Raw genomic sequence first — 27,799 nt, forward strand, 5'->3', positions numbered from 1 at the left:
GAAAGCTTTTTTAGAGGTCTTGCTCTAATTTAAGATATCCTATGAGGGTCTTTTCTTTCGCTGGGGTAATTGAAAAGGTTGGAGGGCTAAAAAGTAAGCTCCTGGATCACCATCACTCTTTCCAAGGATGAGTTTTGTTGGTGATTTCAATATCCACGTAGGTGACCCCTCCCATACGCTGGTTGCTGTTCCTTGAGCTGCTGCAGCCCAGTAATCCTGCCCACTACCCTCATCAGCCACTAACTCCTGCGATTTTATCTTAGAGTTTGTCGTTAATAACTGTAGCCCACCCCATTACTTCCACTCTCCATCTCTACCACCACCTGTCTTTCCCTGAGTCCAGTAATCCTTCCACCCGCTAATCCCACAATCTATTGCTCCTTCTGGTTTTCACTGTCCCTCACTCCCCTCACATCCTCATTTCCTTCCCCTCAGCCTAGATTCCACGATCAGTCATTACTATTACCATTCCCTTGCATGCACCCTCAACACCTTTGTGTCTCTTCCACTTGATTCTATTTACTTGGCTAAGTCCAACTGTCCACCAACTCCATGCCTGCATCATGCTGCTAAATTTGCCTGGAGAAAACCATGTGATATACTAACCAGTGTTACCTCAAAGTCATAATCTCAAGTCTCAGGAGGGTCCTCAGTGTTGCCTGGAGATCACACTATGCTTCCCTCATCTGTTCTCTCTGCTGAATGGCTACTTCACACCTTCTCTCGCCTCAAACCCCCAGTGCTTCCTGATGACCCAGCTTCCTTTTTCTCTGAGAACATCATAGCAATTGAAAGAGAACTCCAAGCTCTCTCCACCATGTCCACCACTTACCTGGAATTAGACCCACAGATCTAGTTTCTCTCCTTGTTACTATGGAAGAACTGTCTCAGTTCTAAGCAACGTCCAACTCTTCCCCTTTTGTACTAGATCCCATCCCATCTCCTCTACTCAAGGACATTGCTCTAGCAATTCTCCCTTTTTCCTACATCAATTTTATGCTCACTCCTAGATCCTCCCCATCAGCAACAAACTGATATTTCTCCTAAACATATTGTTATTTCTTCCACTTAAAAATAGAAGAAAATAAAACAAAACCTCCCTTGGCCCTGCTACCCCACTGCTCCAGTTTTCTCCACCCCTTTAAAGAAAACGCCTTGAAAGGGTTTCCAATTTCTTGCTTCCTATTCTCTCCTGAACCCCTCTGGTAGGTTTTGGCACCCACTACCCCACCAAACCTGATCCCCACGTTGCTAAAGCCAATGGCTAATCAGTCCTCCTCTCTCTGTTACCAGCGTGGGACATAAGTAACTACTCCTTTCTCCTTGAAATGCTTTCTTCACTTGGCTTCTAGAACACTACGCTCTCCTGGCTTTCCTCCTTCACTGACTTTTCTTCTCAGTTTCCTTTGCTGATTCATTCTCATCAATACCCTCTACCATCTCCAAATCAAAACTCATGGCTGCATATCACACATAAACCAATTATCCCCAAATTTATATCTCTAGTCCAGAACACTGTGAACTCCACAGACACCTATCCAACTGCCTACTGGACATTTCTATTTGAATATCTAATAGGCATCTCAACATGTCCAAAACTAACCTTTCAATATTATCCCTCAAGACTTGCCCCTCCCAAGGTCTTCTCTATCCTAGTCAATGGCAGCTCCATTTTTCTACTTTCTCAAAACTTTGGAGTCATCCTTGACTCCTCTCTTTCTCCCCACCCCATCGCCAACCCATCAGGAAATCCTTTTAAACTACTTTCAAAATATATGCAGGATCTGACACATCTCAACCCCCCTGGACCAAGCCATCCTCATCATTGTCATCACCTGGATTGTTGCAAAACCTCCTAAAGGGGTGGCTTTTTTCTAATCTCACCCTCTTCGGTCACATGTAACCCTTTAAAAATCTTAGATCATGTCACTTTTCCACTCAAAACCCTCCAATGTCTTCCCATCTGTATTAGTTCAGGTAATGCTAGCTCTGAAAGAGATAAATCCCAATATATCAGTGGCATAAAATAACCAGTAGAAATTCATTTCTCACTCAGAAAAAGCCCAAAAAAGGTGTTCCTGTTCAGTGAGAGTTTTTTTTTTAACAAGCACCTGGGCTCCTTCCATCTCGTGATATGCCATCTGCACTACATGGCTTCTAGGGTTGCCAGAGAAAGAGAGAGAGCTTGGAGAATGGCCCATGGCAGGTTGGTAAGGCAAGTACTGGAAGCGGTAGACATCATTTCTGCTCCTTTTCCTTTGGTCAGAGCTCAGTTACCCGTCCACGCTGTAGTCTAGCTGTGTCCATAGAGGGAAGAGGAAACAATCTGGTAAATAGCCAGTCTCTTCCATGCCTTCTCAGGCATAATAAAAGGGAAAGTCCTTACAATAGCGTAAAGGCTCCTCGCCCACCTCTCTGCTCCCTCCTCTCCGACCTCATTTTCTCTACTCTCCTCAATTACCACAGCCTAGCCACACTGGTTCCCTGCTGCTTCTCAAACACTCCAAGCATGCTTCAGGTCAGGGCCTGCCTTCTTGCTGTTCCCTTTTCCTGGAATGTTCTTCACCACCTTCAGATGTTCACTTACATGTTCATCCTCTTTATGAGCCTTCCCTGGCCACTCTTTCTAAGATTGCAACACCACTCTGGATAGTCCCAGCACTCTGTTCTCTCCTTCTCTGCCTTATTCTATTCCTTGGTACCTATCATTACCTCCCATTCTCTATGTTTTGCTTTTTTATCTGGATTATTGGCTTCATACCAGAATATAAGCACCATGAGAGTTTGGTCCATTTTGTTTATTGCTGTATCCCCAGTGCCTAGAATGGCATCTGGCACATGGGAAGCAATACGTTTATTTGTGGAGTAAGTGTTCAGCAGCACCAAATGGGCAGAGTAGGGAATGCTTGAAGAACATCAGCTTTCAGAGGTTGACATCATGCTTGCCATAAACAGTACTTCAGTACTTCTCTGAGAGACAGAATCCAGGACTCATGGGCTTTTAGGGGCAGCTAAGGTGACATTTCTTATGTGAGTCACCCTTCAAGTCCTCTTCCTCCTCCACCTCCTTTCTAACTCAGGGCTCCCTTGAGGCTTAATGTGCTTTTCTCTCCTCAGCTCATTTGTTCTCATGGCTCCCTCAGCTGCCTCCTGGCCAATGATCCTTCTAAGTATCTCTTCCAGCCTATTGATTCTTTTTCTTTTTCTTTTTTTAAAGACTTATTTATTTGAAAGAGAGAGAAAGAACGCACGAGCGTTCTTTGGAGTGACAGAGGGAGAGGGAGAAGTAGACTCCCCGCTGAGCAAGAAGCCCCACGCTGGGCTTGATCCCAGGACCCTGAGATCATCACCTGAGCCGAAGGCAGACACTGAACCAACTGAGCCACCCAGGCACCTCTATTGACTCTTCTTAGATATTCTGCCGTCATCTTAGACTTTCCACGTCTTGAACTCATTTCCGTTTTCTTACACCCATTTAGTTCATTCTCCCAGTTTCCTATGATTAAAATTTTAAATTTTTGACTGCTCCTTTATTTCTTTCATCTAAGCAGTCACTGAGTCGAGGACTTGTTATTTCCACTTAAAAAATTTCTCTTGTATATGAGAAGTTTTTTTTTCCCCCAAGGCCAAGCCCTTATCCACAGGGAATCTCAGGGTTGGAGGGCCCCATCTCTGGCAGAGTCCCACTACCTTATCCAGCTTCCTCTAGGACACTTTCGAGATGGGTGGCTCTCCCACTGGGCTGCAGTTCCTTGAGGGCAGGGACCTGTCCTATTCATTGTGGGTTTACCAGCACCTGGCACAGTGCTTGACTTCAAGGAGGCATTTCTCCTGATGCACCCTATTCTATAGTTAATCCCTATTAGGAGATGTTCCTCCTAGAAAGAACCACTTTCCACTTTCAATCTCATTCTACCTCCCACATAGGCACAAGTTTAGAAACCTTCAGAAGACCCACAATTCCCACTGCCTTCAGTTCAGGCTCCTCAGATTAAGACTTTGTATTACTTAGAGAAATTTACACATGTGCTTTCTCTTCATGCCCCCCCCCCCCCCCTTTTTACCTCCCTCATCCCCTGCCTGGCCTAAGAATTTATCTCCCCCCTCTGTCCCCCACTTGCTCTTGTTTCTGTTACTGCTGTTGCTGAATAGTTGCATTCAGGAATTCCTTAGTCCAGTTTGAGTTGCACCTTCTTAGGAGGAAGACCTCTCTGGTTAGCACCAAGGGTCACTGTCATTCCTAAAGTATTCGTTGTCAATCTTTCACCTTGTCAATTAAAAGCACGTTAACTTGCTTTGTATTTAAAGCTTTCATCAGCATACTACCTGTTTCAATTCGATGTTAAAGTATGAGGCTTTATGTGCTAAGAACATAGTAGGTTTATGTTCCATTGGTGTTGCTAACATAGTAGTCCTCATTCAATGTTTGCTTGAATTTCATGACATGAAATTGAATGAGTAAGTGAAAAATTTCCTGTGTTCCTCTTAACTCAGGAACATGCAATGGGCTCACCCATTCAGTTCACTTCACTTAACATTATTGAGCATTTACTCTGAACTGGGCAGCAAGGTCAGAGCTGTAGATAAAAAGATGAATAAGGCAGGGGCGCTTGGGTGGCTCAGTCAAGTATCTGCCTTCAGCTCAGGTCATGATCCCAGAGCCCTGGGATCGAGCCCCGCATCGGGCTCCCTGCTCAGCAGTGAGTCTGTTTCTTCCTCTCCCTCTGCCCCTCTGCCTGCTTGTGCTCGCTCTCTCAAATAAATAAAATCTTAAAAAAAAAAAATGAATATGGCAGATCTTTACCCTGGAGCTTAGCCTAGAGGAGGACATGTGGATAAAAAGCTTTTTATAGCAAAATTTGGCAAAGTGTATTGAAGATACAAAGTGTTAGGAAGGCAAAAAGAGGAATTATACCTAGTGGGGTCAGGAAAGACTTCAAAAGCTAACCGAGACTGAACCGGGACTTCTATTGGCATTCATAACACACTTAGTCCAGGCAGAGGAGATCACATGATGAAGACAGATCAGAGATGTGAAAAGGCAAACTGTTAGGATACACCGAGATGGTGGTGGCCAGAGCACAAGATATGTGGGAGGGAGTGGTGGGAGACAAAGCTGAAAGTTACACTGGAGCCAACGAGTGAAGAGCCTCCCGTAGGCTACATCAGGGCGGTAGCGCTGAAGGGAAAGAAGTTGGGATTGTTCAATATAGTTGTCGACTGATACAGTCGAATTAATTCGGTCCTGTGTGCTTGTGGGCATGAAGATAACTGGAAGGGTAATCCAAAAAGCCGTGTGGAGGCCGAGTCACGCGCTGTGAACTGGGACCAGGCCGCCAGACAGCCGCGCCCACACGCCACCCGGAGTAGGGGGCTGGGGCCCGCCATCCCCACAGGGCCGGGGACCAGGGTTGGGCGGGAATCCGGTCCACGCACTCGGCGCGCTCGCGGGGACGTGGCGCTTTCCAGCCAATCCCGGTTACGCGACTGTAGGGCCAATGGATGTCGGGGAATGCTGCACGTCAGCGGCGGGTTCGTTGATGATTGGTCAGGAGGCCGCCGGCGAGGCGGGTGGGGGCGGGGCGCGGAGCTGCTTCCGGTTGGGCGGTGCTTGCGCGCGTGAGCTGAGCCGGTGGGTGAGCGGCGGCCACGGGAACCTGGGCTGTGGGCGCTTCGAGGAAAGGTAGGTCCTGCGGTCCCCAGTTCTTCTGCAGCCTCGTCCTTTTCCGCTTTTTGTCGTCTGCACTCGCTCCCGACGCGGCATGGGTCCCCTTCGTTCGGGGCCCCTGTTTCTGCTAGCGCGGGGGGAACGGGCCCTGAGCCTGCTCGCGACCCCGCGGCCCTCGGCGCGCAGTCTGAGTTGAAGGCCGCCGCTCGCCCTCCCGCGCGCGCCGGGAAGGGGCCTGAGTCTCGGCGAACTCCGGCTCCCGGTTTTGCGTTCTGGGGGGTACTGTTTTGTGCCTGGCTTGCCACGTCCTCGGCCCCTGGGCTCCGTCTCTCACCGAGTCCCTCCTGTTTGCCTACTGAAGGTCGGAGGGCAGTGGGGTAGTGTTAGTGTAACAGTTCTCTGCCACCTCCCACTAACCGGCCTACCTGTGTCCTCCAGCCCAGCCCCAAGGCCACATCCCGAGAGTCGGGTGCGTCTGCCAAGAAAGTCGTGTTCGCTGACTTTGAGGGTGTAGAAACGGGGCGGGGGGAGGGGGTGGGGGAGAATGCGGGAAGACACTATGTGATTAAAAAAAAAACACCTTTGTGTAATTTTAAAGAAAAGCCGACTGCTTCGAGCTTCCGTGTTTGGCTGCATACTTCTGTCAGCGACGGGAAATAGTTTTTAAGCTTTATTAGGGAATTGTATTTTACCTTTTTTGTTGCTTTTAGCTATAGATCTTAGTTCTGATTTTTGGCATGCTGTGTTGAGAAGTAAAGTTAATTCCCAACCGCTGCCCTGATTAAGAGCATAGTTAGGTGGTAGGTAGTTCTGAAAGCAGCTTGTGCACTATGGCAAAAGTTTCCTGGGTCTCCTGCTAAAATTGTAGGGCCCTTGATCTCAATTCCTGATTGTTTAAATTCTCAGAGTAATGTCTCTGAGAATTGAATTGCATTCACTTCCTGGCGGCATGTGCCATAAGATCAACGTTAATGAATTGGGAATAAGGTTGCTTTTAATATGGTTTTGTAGTTGGGAAGTAGAGAACGTGTAGTCTCCCGATAAATTACTTTTTGCCCTAGAGTGGAAGACACAAGACAAATGCATGTCTGACCTCATTCCATGAATTTAGTTAGCCAAGTGACGATGGCCATCACTGAAGAATTTAAGTATTATAGTACGAATTTACAGTACAAACCTGTAAATTGTATTTGTGGGTAGAGAATGAATTGCCTAGGCCTAATCTGAGTTTTACAGTGATTCAGGGGTCTCCAGTAGGATTTTTTTTTAAGAATTGCAACTAGGAGGACCATGAACTGATAAAGATGAATTGGGTATGCCTGAGTGGATGGTACTTGGTTACAGCTTTGAAATCAACTCCTACCACTAACTCTCAATATAATTCTTGGCTTCCGTTCATCCAGTAATGTGTCACAAGATACATATTGGTGGCATTTTCTATACATTGCACCAGTACAGGAGATTGGTAATTGATATTAACACAAATTTTCTATAACATGGGTGTGCCAGGGGTATTGGAAGGACAGAGGTGTAGCCAGGGATAGCCGTTGGAGATGCTAGGCCGTAACATCCTAGATCCTTTGTGAACTCTTAAATATGGGTGTTGTTGATGTTGTAATTTATGTATTAGAGTTAAAACAGCTGAAATAACACTTGCCTGTTGCTGCCTGATGGCCAGATCCGGTGAGGGGAATTGGGGGTTGGGGAGCAGGCAGGAACTGCATTGCTGCCAAGTACTGTCCAACTAATCCAGTAAAATGTATTGGTATATAAAAAATGTAAGACATTGTACTGGGGACTGTAGAAAGATATTAATTTATATTAGCTGAGAGTCCCGCCTTTTAAAAATGTACTGTCTATAGGGGAGCTAAGGAGACAACTTAAAGTAGCCTATGATCATTATTGTGGAGTGGTACAAGTTTTATAAAAGTTAAGAGGAGGGCGCCTGGGTGGCTCAGATGGTTAAGCGTCTGCCTTCGGCTCAGGTCATGATCCCAGCGTCCTGGGATCGAGTCCCGCATCGGGCTCCCTGCTCCTTGGGAGCCTGCTTCTCCCTCTGCCTCTCTCTCTCTCTCTCTGTCTCTCATGAATAAATAAATAAAATCTTTAAAAAAAAAAAAAAAAAAGAAAAAAAAAGTTAAGAGGAATGGGTACGGATTACTTCCAGATGGAGTAATCATAGTAGATAGGTCTTTTCATCTAGGACTTTAAAATTATTTATAGACATTTGGCACCGAAGGGAGGTTGAGCTAAAATAACTACCAAATTCTCAAGGACTTTATGTGTGTTAAACATGCACTCCAAAACTGCAACTAGAAAACAAAGCTCCTGTCCCTACATTTTGCAAAGCATTCCTATGGCAATTAATTATGTGTTAAAGTTTCATCAGCCCCAAAGGAAACTTTTTTCTTCCAGAATTTTTAGAACTTTTTTCTTAATTTTTTCACTCCGTAGCCAGAAAATTTTAGTTTGTACTGAGCTGCTTTGGTTATAGAACTAAGGAAGCCTGAGTAATAGTTTATCATTCTCAAAGCTCTTCTTTAGGCAAATTTTGCAGTTTTTCTATTCTCAGCTGTCATATAAATGTGTGCTCTCAGTACCACAAATAATTTAATTAGAATGTGTTAATGATCTCATGTAAATTTGCTTTGTCACTAGAGAAACATGGACTAAATGGTTTGTCATTATCATAACTTTTATCAGATCATGCAGGATGACATTATTCCTTGAATGTGATAATCCGTTGTACTTGCACTAAAGTTGTAAGTGAAGAATGTCAGATAACCAGATAGCTTTAATTTCTAGATTTTATAACCTGGGCCTTAGTATACTTAAGCTGCTGTCAGGCTGTTACCCCAACCCACAACTGAAGTGGACACTTAGGCAGTGAGATCCTCTTTTTGCTGCATTATAGAGGATTGTCCTTTTTTGCTGATTATCCAGCTCAGAGAACTGGAATTTTACCACCACACCCATTTCTCCCACTTGTTAACTTTGAGTAATGGGTCTTTGATCAACCAAAATACCTGTGGGATCACTCAGTGCTAATGTTCTTGAGAAGTTGTATTTAATCCAGACATCTGAATTTCCCTGGAACAATTTAAGTGTTCTGTGACCAATGACTGGGAAGGAAGGGAGGGAAATGGCAAGAATTTAGAGCTTTCAAGGAAATTTTTGAATGGATAAAATAAACTGATTCTTAAGGCTAATCTTTGTTATTGAAAGAAATTTAAGCTTATGCTATTAATTTTCTCCCTATGAATTAACTGGAGCAGTTCATGAAAATAACTTTTGCGGGAGACCATTATTGGTGATATACTTTGAAGGATGATAGTTACTTGGTATCTTTCCTGTTCTGTTTAGTTTGTGTCTCTAACATGGCATTATCCAGTAGAAATATAGTACATGTCACATGAATACATTTTTTCTTTTCTTTTTTTTTTTTTAAAGATTTTATTTATTTGACAGAGAGAGACACAGTGAGAGAGGGAACACAAGCAGGGGGAGTGGGAGAGGGAGAAGCAGACTTCCTGCAGAGCAGGGAGCCCGATGCGGGGCTCGATCCCAGGACTCTGGGATCATGACCTGAGCCGAAGGCAGACGCTTAATGACTGAGCCACCCAGGCGCCCCAAATACATTTTCATCTGAAATTTTAAAACAGATTAATGTTAATAATTTAATCCAGTGCATACAAAATGCCATTTTTTCTATGTAAAGTGTAACACTTATATCACATCTTATTTACACCAGCCACAGTTCAAGTGCTTAGCAGCTGCATGTGATTCATAGCTATTGTCCTGAACAGTACAGGTCTAGATTTTTTTTTTTTAATATTTTATTTATTTCATTTGAGAGAGCACATGCAGGAGCCAGGGGAGGGGCAGAGGGAGAGGGAAAAGCAGATTTCCCCGTGAGCAGGGAGCCCGACATGGGCCCAATCCCAGGACCCTGAGATCATGACCTGAGCCGAAGGCAGACACTTAACCGACTGAACCACCCAGGTGCCCCAGATTTTCTTTCTTTCTTTTTTTTTTTTTTTTTAAGAAAAAATATTAGATGTTACCCTTGGTGAAGGTGGGACAGAATTATAGAAAGAAAAACTTACAGGTCATTTGAGAAATAGGAGATGGAGAGATGCTTTTTCCACAGCCATTGATTTACCTTCTAGATCACATGATAAAAGTTCATACATCTATGTGCGCCATTTATGTTTTCCTGATATCCTGTTATCTATTGATGTGTAGCTGTGATGAAGAGGGAAGGAGAAAGAGAAAGGCCATTATTTGGTTTCAGTTTGATTGAAAAGATAAACATGCTTTAGAAATAACTGCACTAATGCAGTTCTTCAAATACATTGTGTCAAAGGTTGTTTTGTACTGTTCTCACATCTTCCTATATAAAATATCCTTTGTCTTGGTGGATATCTTTTGTTTCTACTTGAACATTTTTATGTACTGTATGGATTTAGATAAATCTAGTACAGTCTTTTTTTAGTGTCTATATTCATAGAACAAGAGGCCTTTGTGAAAGTTTCTAATAGCCAGGAGTTGGTATATTATATGTGGGTACAAAGGGTGTATATTTTTTTTAAAAGTTACTTAAAGTGCAGGGTTTTTTATTGTCCACTGCAGAGAGGTGAAGGTAGGACCATTGGCTTTGTCCATCACGTGGTCCTTGTGACCTTTTTAAGAAGTAGTTCCATCAGTGGTAGGTAGAAAGCTAGATTTCACAGTGGCAGTAGGTGGTGAGGAGCAGAGATAGCAGTATAGACACTCCTGTGGGTGAGGGAAAGGGAAGGGCAACCTTGAATGAATAGCGAGGTCTGGGAAAGACAGATTTTGGATTGTGGAGACCTGAGTAGTAGTGATTGGCAAAATGGGGGAAGGAGCCTTTAGAGGCGTGGGATTGGAAGTTAATTGAAAGAGAAGGAAAAGGGATGGATAGATAGATGATAAAGCAGAAGCTCTTGACTTTTACTCTGGAATTCTCTTATCCTTGTTATCAAGATGTTAAGCCTCAAACTTAAATGTAGCTTTGCCTCTAAATCACAGTGAATCAGTGTTACATTTTTGTATGTTACATGTATCAAAACTTTGTACAGTATCTTTTCCAGGCCTGGTAATGGGCTTAGGCATTATTTATATTGTAACATTTGAGGTTTGCAAGAGTTGTTAAGGAATTATGCAAGAATTGTTGGGGTATTTTATTCTGAGGATGTAATTAATCATATATAAAATTTTCCTAAATGTGAAGTTTCCTTATTAATAGGTATAAGGAAAATCAACTGTTGCAGTGACTTGATTTTACTTGATTTTGTAAACCTCTAACATTATAGATATTGTTTGGATATATCACAAAATATCCACAACAGAAATTTGTTCCTTTTCTCTACAGAGTTTTATTGGTCTAAAGAAGTGTTTGTAGTTTGAGATGGAAGTCTTATTTTGTCCTAAAATAAAGTCATACTCATTTTGGCATTTAAGAGAGCCATTAAATCTCTTAATTTTCTCTTATGCCACTGATTTGATTGATCAGTTGAATTATTGAAGGACAAGCTGAAGTGTTACTCTAAAGCAGCATGTTTTACTTTAAAAAGAGTTTATGTCTTAATAGATATGTGTTTTTCTTCAGTCTCCTTTTTCAATCTGGAGAAATGGCTTGAAAATGTTTTCTTTGCAACTAGTATTGAAAAGAGTTTTTATAATATTTAAAAAGTAATATACACAGGTAATACACATGAGTGTGTATTCATTTACAAAATATAGACAGCAGAGTACAATACTAAAGTTCATACCAGCCTCACCACCCCGCCCATCTCTTCTCCCTTGAGTCTGGGGGTTACCACTGTTTACAGATAGATGTTTATCCTTCCACTCCGTTTTTATTCATATGTGTTCTATATTATACAAATACAAACAACCTGGGAGGTTATTTGGTTTCGCTTATTACATAAATGAAATCTTAACATTGTTTTGCAACTTGCTTTTTGTTGTTCACTTAAAGTGCCATGGCGAATTCTCCGCTTCAGTGCAGATAGATTCACCTCATTCTTTTTAACCTTTGTGTAGTCTCCCATAATAGAGGTTTCGTGTGTATTTACTAGTTCTCTGGTTTTGTTTGTTCTCCATTCCTTTTTTATCATTATAAACTGTCATTATGGAATATCTGTGTGCAGGTGTATACAAATTTGGGCGTTTCAGTGGGCTAGCATGAAACAGAATACTGATAAACTTTCAGAAGCATAGCTGAGTTCTGATGTTGGTAGGAACAGCTTAAGAAAAGTCCCACCTTCTTCCCGGTTGTCTAGCGGTCTCTTGGTCTTGCTTTTTCACATTGCTTCTTACGGGTTTTCATCAGTCTCACCAACCATCCAGTAAGAGTACTATTTTTTGGAGAATGAGCATTCCAGGAGTGACTGCCTTCAGTCATTTCCTTAGAGGCGTTTCTGTTTGACTTATTGGTGCTGTCCTGTTTACTGTAGAATACTTTCTACTCTCTGTTGATGCCGCCTCTGCCATTTCAGGACCTTCTCACCCTTCCCCACTGCGCTGCTTTCCCAGGCACTGCGTACAGTGTCCTTGTGTGCTCTTACAACCTGAAAGTTACTCATGGAGACCTCAGGTTGTGCTTTTGTAGGATCATCTTTCTAGGTTGTGTTGGGATTAAACATATTTCTCTATTTGCTTTCTTTCTACTTTTAAGGAATCTTTATGTAACATGCTCACCATTAGCTGTTGTAAGCATTTTTTAGTTTACTGAATCCAAAGAACTCTCTAAATCCAAGGTGATGCAATGTAACTTCCTTTACTATTTGGTGGTTACAAGAAAAACAGATACATTGAAATATGTCTGATCTGTTGGCATACTTAATTTCTTTAATTTAATTAATCCCCTGGAACAATTCATTCTAGCTCCCAAAACTTTCAGGCAGGATCAGCTATATGCAGTTTCTTCATGTTAAGTATATTTTCAGGTCAGTTTTTTTTTTTTTAAGATTTTATTTATTCATTTATTTATTTAATTTATTTGTCAGAGAGAGCACAAGCAGGAGGAGCCGCAGGCAGTGGGAGAAGCAGGCTTTCCGCTGAGCAAGGAGCCTGATGCGGGGCTCGATCCCAGCACCCTGGGATCACGATCTGAGCTGAAGGCAGACTGAGCCAGCCAGGCACCCCTAAGAGAAATAATTCTTAATCAGGAAGAAACAAGATAGATAGGGGTGTTTGTATGATTGCAGCTTTATTTTTTTTTTTTAAGATTTTATTTATTTGAGAGTACGTGTGCACGAGCAGGGGGAGGGGCAGAGAGAGAGGGACAAACAGACTCCATGTTGAGCGGGGAGCCTGATGTGGGACTCGATCCCAGAACCCCGGGATCATGACCTGGGCTGAAGGCTGATGCTTAACCGGCTGAGCCACCCAGGCATCTCTCAGGTCAAATTTCTTAAGATATTACTATGGCTGTTTGAGAGGTTAGTTAAAATAGTGGTTCTTAGCCTGGCTGCCTTTTAAAAATATTAAGTTAGGGGTGGGATTTCGTGATCATATTTTCTTAAAAGTCTTTGGGTGATTCTAGGGTATAGTCTAGATTGAGAACCACTAAGTTAAAAGTTATGCTGAAAGAATTCATGTTTTTAAAAATATTTACATATAAATTGTGAGCCCTTGGACTAGATGGTTCCACTAGTGACAGCCTGGGGAAGGTGAAGTCTGTCTAGCTTAATCTGCAAATTAGAGTAAGGCAATGCATTTACCTTTCATGTGATACAGTGGTCCTCTGTACTGAGCCTTTTATTAGTTTCCTAGGGCTGCTGTAACAAATTGCCACAAACTGGGTGGCTTAAAAGGTCAGATATGTATTCTCTCATAGTGCTAGAGGCTAGAAGTTAGAAATCAAGGTGTTAGCAGAGCTATGCTCTGTCTGAAGGCTCTAGGGGAGGATCTTTCCTTCCCTCTTCCTAGCCTCTGGGGTTGCCTGGAATCCTTGATATTCCTTGACTTGCAGATGCATCATTCCAATCTCTGCCTCTTCATAACTTGGCATTCTCTTCTCTGTGTGACTGTCTAAATTTCCCTCCTTTTATATCAATGATTGGATTAGAGCCCACCCTCTACTCCAAAATGACCTCATTTTAACTTAATTACATCTGCAAAGATCCTGTTTCCAAGGTCACATTCACGGGTACTGGGACTTCAGGATATATATCTTTTGGGGGGGACACGGTTTAACCTACAAACAAGCCTCATGCCTAATAACCACCTGCCTATCCAGTAAGGGAGCCATTGGTTACAAGTGGAAATGAGTTAAGAGATTTTGTGAATTTACAAAAACTGACTCACTACAGGGGGAAAGGCATTTAGAATTCATGTTCTACTGGTCAAAGAGTTAAAATATGAAAATTGGGAAAACCTTTCCTCTTGATTTTTAATTTTATAGTTTTTTTCTCTAAGACCGTAACCTCTCTAGACAATATTCTGGGGAATCTGTAGAGTATGCTAAACAAGTTACCATCCTGCAGCTTCTCTGCAATTTTTTGGTCAACATTTTTTGATAAAGTGTTCCAGCCTTGGGGGCGCCTGGGTGGCTCAGTCGTTAAGCATCTGCCTTCGGCTCAGGTCATGATTCCAGGTCCTGGGATCGAGCCCCGCATCGGGTCCCTGCTTGGCGGGAAGCCTGCTTCTCCCTCTCCCACTCCCCCTGCTTGTGTTCCCTCTCTCTCTGTGTCTCTCTCTGTCAAATAAATAAATAAAATCTTAAAAAAAAAAAAAGTGTTCCAGCCTTGTGCTTGTTCATTAGAGTCAGCTGTGACTGCCGAGATTCTGAAAGTACGGAGTAGAACCCAGGGATCTGTACTTTGAACAGTACTCCAAGCATCCTTATGCCTGGGCAAGTTTGGGAAACCCAGTATAAGGAATGCTAAAGCAGTTGTTCTCCATTACCGTACCATCTGAATGGTTCGATCTTTGAAGGTGGTTTGAGGTTGAGCATGAATATGGGAGACAACTTGTTGCTGTATACAGGACAACTGATCTCAAATATTTTGTGGTTCCTAATCTAATGATCACCGGAATCACCTGAGAAACGTTTAAAACTTCAGAGATTCTAATTCAATAGGGGAAATTTTTTTAAAGCGGCTTTGGTGATCCTAATAACCAGCCAGTTTTAAAGACCAGACCCCTGATACAATACAAAAGTAAAGTTATTTGGAGTCAGTAGGTCTGAATTTAAATGTTGGTCTTTTTGTGGGGCGCCTGGGTGGCTCAGTTGGTTAAGTGACTGCCTTCGGCTCAGGTCATGATCCCAGGGTCCCGGGATGAACCCCACATTGGGCTTCCAGCTTGGCGGGAAGCCTGCCTCTCCCTCTCCCACTCCTCCCTCTTGTGCTCTCTCTCTCTCTCAAATAAAATCTTTTAATAAAAAAAAAATGTTGGTCTTTTTGCTTTTAAGTCTTAAGAACTTGGGCAAGAGGGTTAATGTTCTACTTTTGTGTTTTTAATCTTTTTTTTTTTTTAAAGATTTTATTTATTCATTTGAGACACAGAGATACAGAGAGAGAGCATGAGCAGTGGGAGAGGCAGAGGGAGAGGGAGAAGCAGACTCCCGGCTGAGCCAGGAGCCCGATGTGGGGCTCGATCCCAGGACCCTGGGATCATGACCTGAGCTGAAGGCAGACGCTTAACCATCTGAGCCACCCAGGCACCCTACTTTTGTGTTTTTAAAAGGGAGCCTACTTACAAGGTGGATATTTTAACTGATTCCATGTCAGCTTCCAATCAGATGAAGGAAACTGGTGAAAATTTGTCACCATAAAATTGGAAAGTCTGATATTCTACCATTCTTATTTTATGGATTAAGTAATAATATTTGGGATAATATCAGAATAATAACTGGATATGAGTTTTAATTTCTTATTTAATTACAGAGCACACTGCTTCCTGAATTAACTAACCTTTGTTTTTCTTTAAGATCTAATTATCATGGACCTGCGACAGTTTCTTATGTGCCTGTCCCTGTGCACGGCCTTTGCCTTGAGCAAGCCCACAGAAAAGAAGGACCGTGTACACCATGAACCTCAGCTTAGCGACAAAGTTCACAATGATGCTCAGAGTTTTGATTATGACCATGATGCCTTCTTGGGTGCTGAAGAAGCGAAGACCTTTGATCAGCTGACACCAGAAGAGAGCAAGGAAAGGCTTGGGTAAGGTGCCAGCTCTCAGGGGGCTAAAGTAATGACATTTCTTTGTAAATCACCTCATTCTTTTTTTCTCTTCTGGCTTGGCCACCCAGTAAAACTGTTTTGAACTACATTCTTCTGAAAGCTAACCACAGAATTCCTACCACTAAAATTTAATTGCTTGCTTTCATACATTTCTCCACTGAGTAACAGTTTACCTCATTCTACAAAGCAAAGTCATTTTTCGTAAAGGTACCAAATGCTGCAGGACCCAGATCGAACTGCATCTTCTTTCCAAAGGAACATTACATGGGGGGCATCTCATCTCTGCTGCTTTTAATTTTTAAAAATGATCCGTGACCTATTATTCATTGTTTCCCAAGCCAAGCCTTTGAGTGGATAATAAACTGCAAATGAGACCCCTGGGCTAATTTCTATACAGTTTGTGATTTTTGAGAATGTCCTTCACCTTCTTTGTTTTCATTCTAAGATATTTGCTTAATAAAAAACAAAAGCAAACCAATCTTGCCTTTTAGAAGATTGTAATAAGTAATGTTCTTAATGTCAGAGTGTGAGTTGCTGGGTTTTTTTGTTTTGTTTTTAAGATTTTATTTATTTATTTGACAGAGACATAGCAAGAGCAGGAACACAAGCAGGGGGAGTGGGAGAGGGAAAAGTAGGCTTCCTGCCAAGCAGGGAGCCCGATGTGGGGCTTGATCCTAGGACCCTGGGATCATGACCTGAGCTGAAGGCAGACGCTTAATGACTGAGCCACCCAGGTGCCCCTGTGAGTTGCTGTTTTTTGTTTTTTGTGGGTTTTTTTGAGAGAGAGAATGAGAGAGAGAGAGCACGAGAGAGGGAGAGGCAGACTCCCCACTGAGCTGGGAGCCCGACGTGGGACTCGATCCCGGGGCTCCAGGATCATGACCTGAGCCGAAGGCAGTCGCTCAACCAACTGAGCCACCCAGGCGCCCCTTGTGAGTTGCTGTTTTAATAACAGCTGGGCCATAGTTGGGTTCTGTGGCTCTCAGGAGGCATCTTTTTACCTAGTGAGTTGATTTGGTGGAATCCCAGTTGATTATTTCTGAGGATCTAGGAATGTCTTTTTTTTTTTGGCTCATCCAAAGCCTTGCTTTTTGAGGAAATGTGGATTAATTTAGTGAACATTTTCTCCTTAATGAGCACCATTGGTGTAACTTTCTGAACTATATTTAAGCGATTTGTTTGGAAAGTTGTACCACATAAGGATTTCCAAAAGTATTTTGTCATCATGGATAGTCCTATGAGTAGAAGACATTATAGAGGGACGCCTGGGTGGCTTAGTCGGTTAAGCGTCTGCCCTTGCCTCAGGTCATGATACCAGGGTCCTGGGATCGAGTCCCACGTTGGGCTCCCTGCTCGGCGGGGAGCCTGTTTCTCCCTCTGCCTGCCATTCCCCCGCTTGTGCGTTCTCTCTCTGACAAATAAATATATAAAATGTTTAAAAAAAAAAAAAAAAGACATAACAAAGTTTGTTTTGGGTCATACTTCGGAATAAATTTATTTTATCCTTTCATTGGATTATCTGCTAACTGAAGAGTACAATATTTTATTCTTAAACACTGACAGAAATACTCAAAAGATTTTGCTATGTAGAATGAGAAACTATCTTCAAACATTTGAAAATAGAAAAAAACAAATACATTAAAGAGTCAGTCTTCTATTAGGTTACTTTTCTAACTTTAAGAGACCACGCTCACTTTTAATTTTAATCTTCTAACTGTGCTAACATTTGGGCTAAAAATAGGGATGCGTGAAGGTGTTTTGGTCTTCATGTCTTACCTGTTAATAATGTGCATGTCCGACCCACATTTGGGTCTGCACATGGCTCTTCACAGAATTACTCTTAAATAATGAAGGGCCTTTAGCCTTGGTGTCAGTCAGTATATTCTGGCTCTCTGCAGGTAGTGGAATAGCTCTGCTAGCAGTTGTCAGTAGAGAGAATGTTCCTTTTTGTCGTTAGTAAATAGCAAAAGGTCAATACATGAGCAGACTCTATATTTGATTAGAATAAGATGGTTAAAATAATGCTTTTCATAGAATGTATGAATGAATACTATTTGCTTCTAAATTTTGGAGATAATGAGAAATAAGGTGATGTACTATGGAAGCAAGGATTCCAGATGAACTTTCTTCTTTTTTTTCTTTTTTTAAACTGATTCATTGTGGCATTTCTAAACATTGTTTTGATAGGTGACTGCACACCAGACGTTGGGGACAACAGATTCCCCACCCCACCCCTTCTGCCTATATAGAAGACAAGTGATTAGGAGAGAAGATCATTGTTTACACCTGTAGTTGCAAAAATTCACGACTATTTTAAAATCTTCAGTAATATCTAAAAACATTTAATATAGTTTTCCCTTTTTCTTAAGAATGTTGACAAATAGAACTTTTTTTCTTTTTTCTTTTTTTTTTTTTTTTTTTAAAGATTTTATTTATTTATTTGAGAGAGAGAGAACACCTGAGAGGGGATAGGGTCTGAGGACGAAGCAGACTCCCTGCTGAGCAGGAAGCCCGATGCGGGACTCGATCCTGGGACTCCAGGATCATGACCTGAGCCGAAGGCAGTTGCTTAACCAACTGAGCCACCCAGGCGCCCTAGAACATTTTTTCTTATGTGTGTATTCTCCCCCGGCCACCCAAAGAAGTCTTAAGTGTACTTAATTTTCATTTATGTGTCCTTCAAATGAGGTTTATTTGTTTTGAGGTGGTGGTTCTTCATATTAAAAGTTTTCACCCTTGGTATATTTGCCTTAGAAATGAACTAGAGCAGTTCATCATCACAGACCAACCCCTTTGAGAGTCTAAGGAAAGCAAAGGACTCTACCTCAGAAAAGTACATATATGAATATGTATTAAATTTTGCATGCTAAAAATTTCAGGAATATTATGAATCCTCCTGGAGCCTATTTACTCAGGTTCACTTAAAAAACAACAACAAACAAAGGATTTGCATTTTGACTCTTGAAATGTGGAGGCATGTGTTACCTCTTAGGAGAAATAACATAAGGTCCACTAAGTACATTGTGTCTATCCTGAAATGTTTATTTGGTGGCATCATATCTACATCTATAGGGTTCTTCAGTGTCACAGGAAAACAACACCATTAGCTTCATAAATTTGCACAGGCTTTAAAAGATCAGAGTTTAGAACTTAGTGCCTAAAATAGGACATACCCACTTCCAGTGTACTTTCACAGCTGCCTGCAAGCTGGATGGCCAGCAAGATAAGAATGGCTTTTATATTTTTAAATGGTTATTAAAATGTAGAGATATGTGACAAACCATTTGTGGCCGACAAAATAAGAAATATTTACTATCTATCCCTTTTCAGAAAAAGTTTGCCAACCTCTGTGTTAAAGCATTTGAGATATTTCTGTTGGAATAAATAGAGTGGCATTCAGCCAACTTCATTAACAAAAGCCCATCTTGAGCAGTCATATGCTTCTTTATCTGAATGATCCTTCTCTTCAGGCTATTTATAATAGTTTACAATTTTCCTTTGAGACTGGGAGCCATTCTGATACCTTACCCTTTTTTTCTTAACGGTACAATGGCAGTATATTGGTAGTCAATACCATTTGGATATAAACTGGGTTCCATTTTAGATAATGCAGGTTTTTAATACTGGTAGAACTTAATGTGTTAATATTTTTTTAAACTCTCCAGGGTTAAAGTTGCAAAAAAACAATTTGTCTTATGCTCATGTAGATAGAGGAGGGTATTTAAGATATAGCTTCTTACTGCTTTACCTTTTCTGTTAACTTTTTTTTTTTTTAAGATTTTATTTTAAGACAGACACAGCAAGAGGGGGAACACAAGCAGGGGGAGTGGAAGAGGGAGAAGCAGGCTTCCCGCTGAGCAGAGAGCCCTATGCGGGGCTCAATCCCAGGACCCTGAGATCATGACCTGAGCTGAAGGCAGACGCTTAACGACTGAGCCACCCAGGCGCCCCTCTATTAACATTTTAGAGCAAAAGCTAGATTACACATTCCCTGAAGGAAAATGCTTGTTAAATTACAGAGTTTAAGTACTAGACAGTTAAGGCTAACAGCATACCAAATATCAAGATGAATCTCTTTTCATAGTGTCACTAGTACTCTGTGATTTTAATCATTTTCCAATGTTGTATTCATAAAATGCATAGTGGGAAAAGACATTTGCTACCAAGTGACAGTCTTTTTCAATCCTGCAAATAATAGGGCATAGGAGTATGCCAAGATTTCAAATCTCTTGAATTTTTTTTTTTTTTAAGATTTTTATTTATTTGACAGAGAGAGACACAGCAAGAGAGGGAACACAAGCAGGGGGAGTGGGAGAGGGAGAAGCACGCCTCCCGCAGAGCAGGGAGCCCAATGCGGGGCTCGATGTGGGGCTCAATGTGGGGCTCCATCCCAGGACCCTGGGATCATGACCTGAGCCCAAGGCAGACGCTTAATGACTGAGCCACCCAGGCGCCCCCTCTTGGATGTTTTGATTTGAAGTTCCCATTCCAAACTGGGCTAATTACTTGGGTGACTTTACATAGGTTGTCTGTGCCTCTATAAATGAGTGGTTGCATCTTCAGAGGTTTTCATGTCATGCACATATTTCAAAATTCTTAAGTTAAACTTGAGATGGCAAACCTGGAAGAAAAGCTCATGAAGAGTGAAGTATATTGATTCTTTAGCTTTGTAGTTTTGCTTTATCATCTGTATCCTCACCCTCTCAGCTTATTAACATTCTCCTAAGCTCACATACGTCGGGGCAGACATTCTTACCACATCATTTCCTCAGAGTTCTCTGTTTTTGTGGTTATATGTGAAAGTCCAACATAATGTATAATTAGCTGCTAGCTATTTTTTTAGAATAAGCATGCGTCTGTCCTTCTGGCTTTGTGTAACTTTGTGAATTTTTTTTTCCCTCTGTTTGGGGGTGTGTGTGTATGTGTGTATGTGTTGGTTTTTTGGTTTCTGTTTTTAAATCTTGAGATATAAGTGATCCCAGAACTATCTTTGTATCTTTATATTTTTAACAAAAGTGTTCCTTTTTTTTTTTTTTAAGCAACTGAATTAAAAGTCTGGTTTAAATTTTTGAATTTTTTAGAAAACCGTATCAGTGATTGTGATTATTTACCAAGAAATTGAGATTCTCCTAAAAGCAATAAAGAAAAACATAAAGATTTGTGTGTTTTTTGATACAAAGAATGGAGAATCCAGATAGGGATGGGTATTCACTCCTGAATTCTGGCCGCTGGCTGTAACCTACCCGGGTCTAAAGGGATGAGACTGGGTTTGCTTGACTGGGTTTGCTTTTGCATGTAAGTGCACCAGCCATGGACTGTGCTTGCCTTATCTGGATGGCTCATTTCAGACCAGTAACAGGCCATTTATGAGAAATATTTTCAGTTGCTTGTCTGGAAGGTTTTTTGGAGACTTTTTTTTATGTCCATGCTTTAGCCCTGGGCAACACCTCTAGTTACAGCACACGCCTGGCTAGGTGTAGAGCCTTGTGTCCCTTTAACCTCTTGCTGGATTTCTCTGCATTTTCTACAGAAAGATTGTAAGTAAAATAGATGGCGACAAGGACGGGTTTGTCACTGTGGATGAGCTCAAAGACTGGATTAAATTTGCACAAAAGCGCTGGATTTACGAGGATGTAGAGCGACAGTGGAAGGGGCATGACCTCAATGAGGACGGCCTCGTTTCCTGGGAGGAGTATAAAAATGCCACCTACGGCTACGTTTTAGGTAGGTCCCTACTATCTGGGGGAAAAAGCCTTATGGAGCTGGCACCTTGAAACGTAACTGTTTTGTCTTGTAGAATGATTGTAGATAAAATAGACGTGGATAAAGATGGGTTTGTGACGGAGGGGGAGCTGAAATCCTGGATTAAGCATGCCCAGAAGAAATACATGTATGACAATGTTGAAAACCAATGGCACGAATTTGATATGAATCAAGACGGCTTAATCTCCTGGGATGAGTACAGAAACGTGACTTATGGCACTTACCTGGGTAAGGGGCAAGATGTCAGCCTGATAGAGACTGTGGTCTTGAGTCAAAGAAACAAATGGGTCACACAGTGAAGGAAAGGAAGAAATGGTGCTTATTTTAAATAGTCCAGTGCTGAACTGATTTCCCTTTATTTTATTAATTTTCAATGTGTATATTAAGTAATTTTGGCTTTCTAAGGTCTGGCATCTTCTACATCTTTAGCATTTCAGATATTTTACCAATTTTTCTTTCTGTGATCCCTCAGAGACCATTTTTTGGGGTAGATCTCAGCTAAAAGGCTGCATTGTTTCAATAATGCAAAGCAAGAGACTTTGAGATGTCTCTTGACATGGTCACATTAAAGTATTGGACCTGATGGGTGTTTTTATGCAACTGATGAATCACTAAATCCTACCCCGAAAGTAATAATACACTATATATTAACTAAATTGAATTTAAATAAAATTTTTTTTAAAGTATTGGACCTGAAATTCAAACCAAATTAGACTCCTTTATCTGGTGAGAATAGGAAGATTACTGTCTTTCCTTAATAAAATAAATATCAAATATAATAGCTTTCTTTGATAAAATTTAACTGTTTTATTTTAGTATGTCTGCCTACCGAAGTTTAGAAATGAAAATTTCCCATTTGTTTTCTCTGGCACATGAGTTTATCAGCCTGCTATGCAAATGCTTCAAGGCAAATAAATGTGACTTTGATTGCTTTCTGTTGATTTAGGTAGCTTGTGTGCTTGGGCCACCTGTTAGTAATTTTCTTTTCCTTATTACACTTGCCTGTTGCTGAATGCTAGGTGGCAATCTTACAGAGTTGATGACTTAGGATGTTTTTGTTAGTGAGATTCCTCTACTTGGTTACAATTTGAGATAAGAATGTGTAAGTGTTACTTCTTGCATTTCTATCCTGGAAATTAGGCAAATTTCTGGGTTAAAGCAGGCATTCTCCACCACTGATTAACAAGCAGTGAGTGTATAATGGTCTGTTTCCCCTACTGGATAGCCAGCTGTCTGTGTTAATTACAGGACTGCATGCATTTCTAGTGAAGAGACTTTTATTTCTGTGTTGGGCTTGTTCTCATTCCTAAGACTAAAGTGGCAGTCTCTCTTCATGCTTGACACTTAGCCAAGAACCAAACATATCCTTCACCCAATTAAGAACATGTGTATTAAAAAGTCAATGCAGATGGAGAGGCACCCCATGCTTCTTGCTTTCTGGCTGAAAGCCAACACCCTCCTGATTTATTTGGACTTATAAAAATAGAGTGAAGGGTAGGCTATTGGTGATCTAAACAAAATGGTGTGTTAATAAATCTCCCGTTCAGACCTAGGCACTCACTTGCTATCCAGAATGAATCTTAAACTCTTTGTATGATTATGTGCATAAAAATCTGTTGAGAGCTCTTCTGCTCTCATAGGTCAAATGATTCAATGTAATGGGTATTTCTACTGAGACTGCATAAGCTGAAGCACTTGCTAGAGAAGCAATATCTTTATAAGGCATCTTTCCCTCAAGGCATGTGGGTGGTTAGTGCTGGGGTAATGAGGTCGCTTACAGAAGTGCTGAGGGGATTTTTGTGAGAGTATGTTCTTGATTCAGTTTTTGAGTTCAGGCATAAATAATCTTAGCTTTTAATTAAAATCTGTCTTAATGAATCTGCTTTCCACAAAAGGAGGGTTAACGCTGTCTCTGCCACAAGTGAAATAAGAAATACTAAGATCCATTGCGGCTATACCAAAACTAGATCAAGAGCCTACCCAAAATGATGCAGGCTGGATAGCACAGTAAACTGGTACTTAGGGTAGATCTGGCACTCCAAGCAATGACAGCAAACACATGAGTTTAGTTATTCAAAATAAAAGTTTTTTGTCTTCCTTTTTCATCTTTATGTATGTGCATGTTATCAGGCTACATGATTGCAGTCACCATGTTTTACCCTAAGGCAGTGAGGAGGGCTCTTTGTTGAGAATCTAGTCTTAATATATAAGTTGTCTTCTATTATCTTCTTTTTTTTTAAGATTTTATTTATTTGACAGAGAGAGAGAGAGAGAGACAGCCAGTGAGAGAGGGAACACAAGCAGGGCGAGTGGGAGAGAGAAGCAGGCTTCCCGCTGAGCAGGGAGCCCAATGTGGGGCTCGAACCCAGGACCCTGGGATCATGACCTGAGCTGAAGGCAGACGCTTAACAACTGAGCCACCCAGGCGCCCCTTCTATTATCTTTATTTTTGTTGTGTAGTTAGGACTGAAACTTTGTTTAGAAAGATGACTTAGTATCTTAAAAAAGTGTATTTTCCTTAAATTCTCCATCTTCAACCTGTTACGGTTTTGAGTATCACGTATACTCATGATTCAATAAGCCGTCTTACTGAATTTTGACACTTAACGAAGAATGAAGCTTCAAACTGCCCAGCTCTCAAAATGGAGTAGTTTGTTTTCAAAACTGTGCTTAAAGTGTGGAAGGATTGAACTCTATATCAGAAATCAGCAGTGTGATGTTACTGTTAAAGGGCCCCTGTCGGTCTTTTTATAAAACTAGTGCCATATCTTTTTTTTATCTGATGGATGTGTTGTAGGAAAAATTGTTTCTTAGCTTTAATGTGGTGTCTTTTACATTCATAATATCTTCACATGTTACCTTTTGGTCCACACAACAGATTGAATCAGGGTTTTTTTATTCATTTGTTTTGTTTTTCCTACAGATAACTCCTTCACATTTTTTCAACTTAAACAAACTGAATTTTATTCTTCTAGATTGTTATATAGAGACTAAATAACTACTGCTTATGTAGTTCAGCATCCTAACAGATGGATAGGTCCAACTTCCAATTTGGTTGTAATCTAATGTTTAATTTTTGTAACAGCTTCATTGAGGTATAATTGACAAATAGTACACTGCACATATTTAAAATGCACAATTGATGAGTTTTGCCATAGGTATATACCAGTGAACCCATCACTACAATCAAGATAAATGAATATATCCATCACCCCAAAAAGTTTCCTCATGTCCCTTTATAATCCTGCTCACCTTCCCCATCCCCTATCTCTGGGCAACCCCTGACCTATTTTCTGTAACTCTGGATTAGTTTTGCATTCTAGAATCTTACATAAATGGGGGGGAGGGAGTGGCAAACAGTACTTGTGACTCATGGTAGATCTCTGAGTTGGCTGAAAAAACTATAGTGTGATCTTTCAGAGGGTAATATTCTGTTGTTTCAATCAGAGTGGCCTTAATATGAGATAGGAGGCCTTTGATATCTAGCTTCTCAATGGGAGCCTAATGTTAATAAAAATAGCAATAGCTAACATTTATTGGGAGCCAACTCTATGCTAGGCACTGTTCTAAGCACTTAGATTTATTTGCTCATTCACAACTCCTGACAGCCCTGTGCAGCCGGCACCACTATTATCTTCATTATTCGGATGAGTAGATTGAAGCACAATTAAGTTACTTGCACACAGTCACACATTTAGGAGGTGGTAGAGTTTAGGATTCAAACCCAAATTGTATGGCTTTAGACTACCACTGTCTCTCAGATATAACCAGAAAGCTTGAACCTTCTAGTAGCCTTAACACCAAAAACAGCGAAGCGTCATGTAATAGGTCACATAGCTAAGGAGCCAGGGTTCCATTGGAGTGGCACACATTTACATCGCACCTGACTTTGATTACCAAAATGTTTTCACACTGTTACAATTTTACCTGTTATTTCTTCATTGCTTGGTTTATCTTTCTTGGAAATTGATTCCTCAGCCCACACATTTTCATGTTTTGTGGCAGTCTTAAGATTGGACTTAAACATTTTGTTTTCTAGATGATCCAGACCCTGATGATGGATTTAACTATAAACAAATGATGGTTAGAGATGAGCGGAGGTTTAAAATGGCAGACAAGGATGGAGACCTCATTGCCACAAAGGAGGAATTCACAGCTTTCCTGCACCCTGAGGAGTATGACTACATGAAAGATATAGTAGTGCAGGTTGGTGGAGAGCAGTGATTCTCCATGGAAACTCAGTTTCTCTTTTTGTTGCTTATACTATTTTTCCTCTTTATTCTTTACTCTGTATCTGGAAGAATGGCTTGCTTTTATTTATTTATTTATTTTTAATTTTTTTTTTTTTTAAAGATTTTATTTATTAGAGAGAGAATGAGAGAGAGAGAGCGTATGAGAGGGGGGAGGGTCAGAGGGAGAAGCAGACTCCCTGCCAAGCAGGGACCCCGATGCGGGACTCGATCCGGGGACTCCAGGATCATGACCTGAGCCGAAGGCAGTGGCTTAACCAGCTGAGCCACCCAGGTGCCCCTGGCTTGCTTTTATTTTGAAGTAAGCTCTAAGCCCCACCGTCAGGCTTGAACTCATGACCCTGAGATCAAGAGTTGGATGTTGTACCAACTGAGCCAGCCAGGCACCCCAGGAAAATCCTGTTTTTAAAAATGTTCCGTTGGGCACCTGGGTGGCTCAGTCATTAAGCGTTTGCCTTTGGCTCAGGTCATGATCCCAGAATCCTGGGATTGAGCTCCTCATCGGACTCCCTGCTCCACGGGAAGCCTGCTTCTCCCTCTCCCACTCCCCCTGCTTTTGTTCTCTCTCTCGCTGTCTCTCTCTGTCGAATAAATAAAATCTTTAAAAAAAATAAATAAAAATAAAAATGTCCTGTAGCCAGTGATCAGACACTAATAACAGTAATACTGAAGAATTCTCACAGAAGGCATTTACCAATAAAACATAAACCATGGACTTTATAGTTTTGTAAACAAAACATAGACTATAGCTATAGACAGATTAGTCACATTTCCTGTGACTGTTAGAATGACGTCAGCATAACTAGGGCTGTTCCACATCATTGTGGGCTTGGTGGGATAGGTCATTTTTTAAACAGTGTACCAGTGTTCCTCCAAGAAGATTTGTAGTTATTTTGGGTTGAAGCATAAAAAACAAGTAATGTTTTACCATTTTTTAGCTAGAAAAACAGCAATTTCCTATGGTTTAACCATACCCACACATATACATATGTGTGGTGGGAGGGGGTTTAAGATTTTATTTATCTATTTGTCAGAGAGAGAGCACACAAGCGGGGGGAGCAGTAGGCAGAGGGAGAAGCAGGCTCCCAGCTGAGCAAGGAGCCCAATGTGGGACTCGATCCCAGGACTCTGGGGTCACAACCTGAGCCCAAGGCAGACACCCAACTGATGAGCCACACAGGCGTCCTTGTGTGTGTGTGTTTTAATGAATGCTAAATTATTGCCTAAATTTCATCCAGATACTAACTTTGTCTCCTCTTCTGTCTAGGAAACAATGGAGGATATAGATAAGAATGCTGATGGTTTCATAGACCTTGAAGAGTATATTGGTAAGTCTGTTTCTACTGTTTTTCCTAGGAGAAGCTGAGAAGCTATGGAAGTATGTTTGCCCATAGAAATAATTTACCCCATGGGTCAACTCGTAGCACATCATTAAGGCCAGACCAGTATGAGGAATAGTGGGTCGTGATAAAGTATCTATAGCAGCACTGTCCAATCAAAATGTTCATGTGAGCCACATATGTATTTTTACTTTTCTAATAGCCACATCAAAAAAAAAAGTTTCGGGCGCCTGGGTGGCTCAGTTGGTTGAGCGACTGCCTTCAGCTCAGGTCATGATCCTGGAGTCCCGGGATCGAGTCCCGCATTGGGCTCCCTGCTCGGCAGGGAGTCTGCTTCTCCCTCTGACCCTCCCCCCTCTCATGTGCTCTCTCTCATTCTCTCTCTCTCAAATAAATAAATAAAATCTTTAAAAAAAAAAAAACGTTTCTTTAAAACATGATTCTTTCCTTTTTTTTTTTTTTAAAGATTTTATTTATTTGACAGACAGAGAATGAGAGTACAAGCAGGGGGAATGGCAGGCAGAGGCCCAGGGAGAAGCAGGCTTCCCACTGAGCAGGGAG

The 27,799-nt window shown here is 41.4% G+C and overlaps 1 protein-coding gene across 2 annotated transcripts in view; it reads left to right on the forward strand.

The window, feature by feature from the left end:
- Positions 1 to 5,584: 5,584 nt before the first annotated feature.
- The window catches only part of CALU (calumenin), a 32,114-nt gene continuing 9,899 nt past the window's right edge, over positions 5,585 to 27,799 (forward strand). Inside the window, exons 1-5 of one of the 2 annotated variants that reach the window (XM_035021061.1) lie at positions 5,585 to 5,683; positions 15,633 to 15,864; positions 21,416 to 21,609; positions 25,688 to 25,854; positions 27,166 to 27,226. In XM_035021061.1, the coding sequence (XP_034876952.1) occupies positions 15,644 to 15,864; positions 21,416 to 21,609; positions 25,688 to 25,854; positions 27,166 to 27,226 (643 nt within the window). In that variant the 5' untranslated portion in view covers positions 5,585 to 5,683; positions 15,633 to 15,643. Of the gene's footprint in view, positions 5,684 to 15,632; positions 15,865 to 21,415; positions 21,610 to 21,682; positions 21,877 to 25,687; positions 25,855 to 27,165; positions 27,227 to 27,799 lie in introns of both variants that reach the window. The other variant, XM_035021062.1, reaches the window with a different exon arrangement.

The sequence above is a fragment of the Mirounga leonina genome, unplaced genomic scaffold, assembly GCF_011800145.1.
Source record: "Mirounga leonina isolate KUSES-001 unplaced genomic scaffold, KU_Mleo_1.0 Mir_174, whole genome shotgun sequence".
Classification (NCBI taxonomy): domain Eukaryota; kingdom Metazoa; phylum Chordata; class Mammalia; order Carnivora; family Phocidae; genus Mirounga; species Mirounga leonina.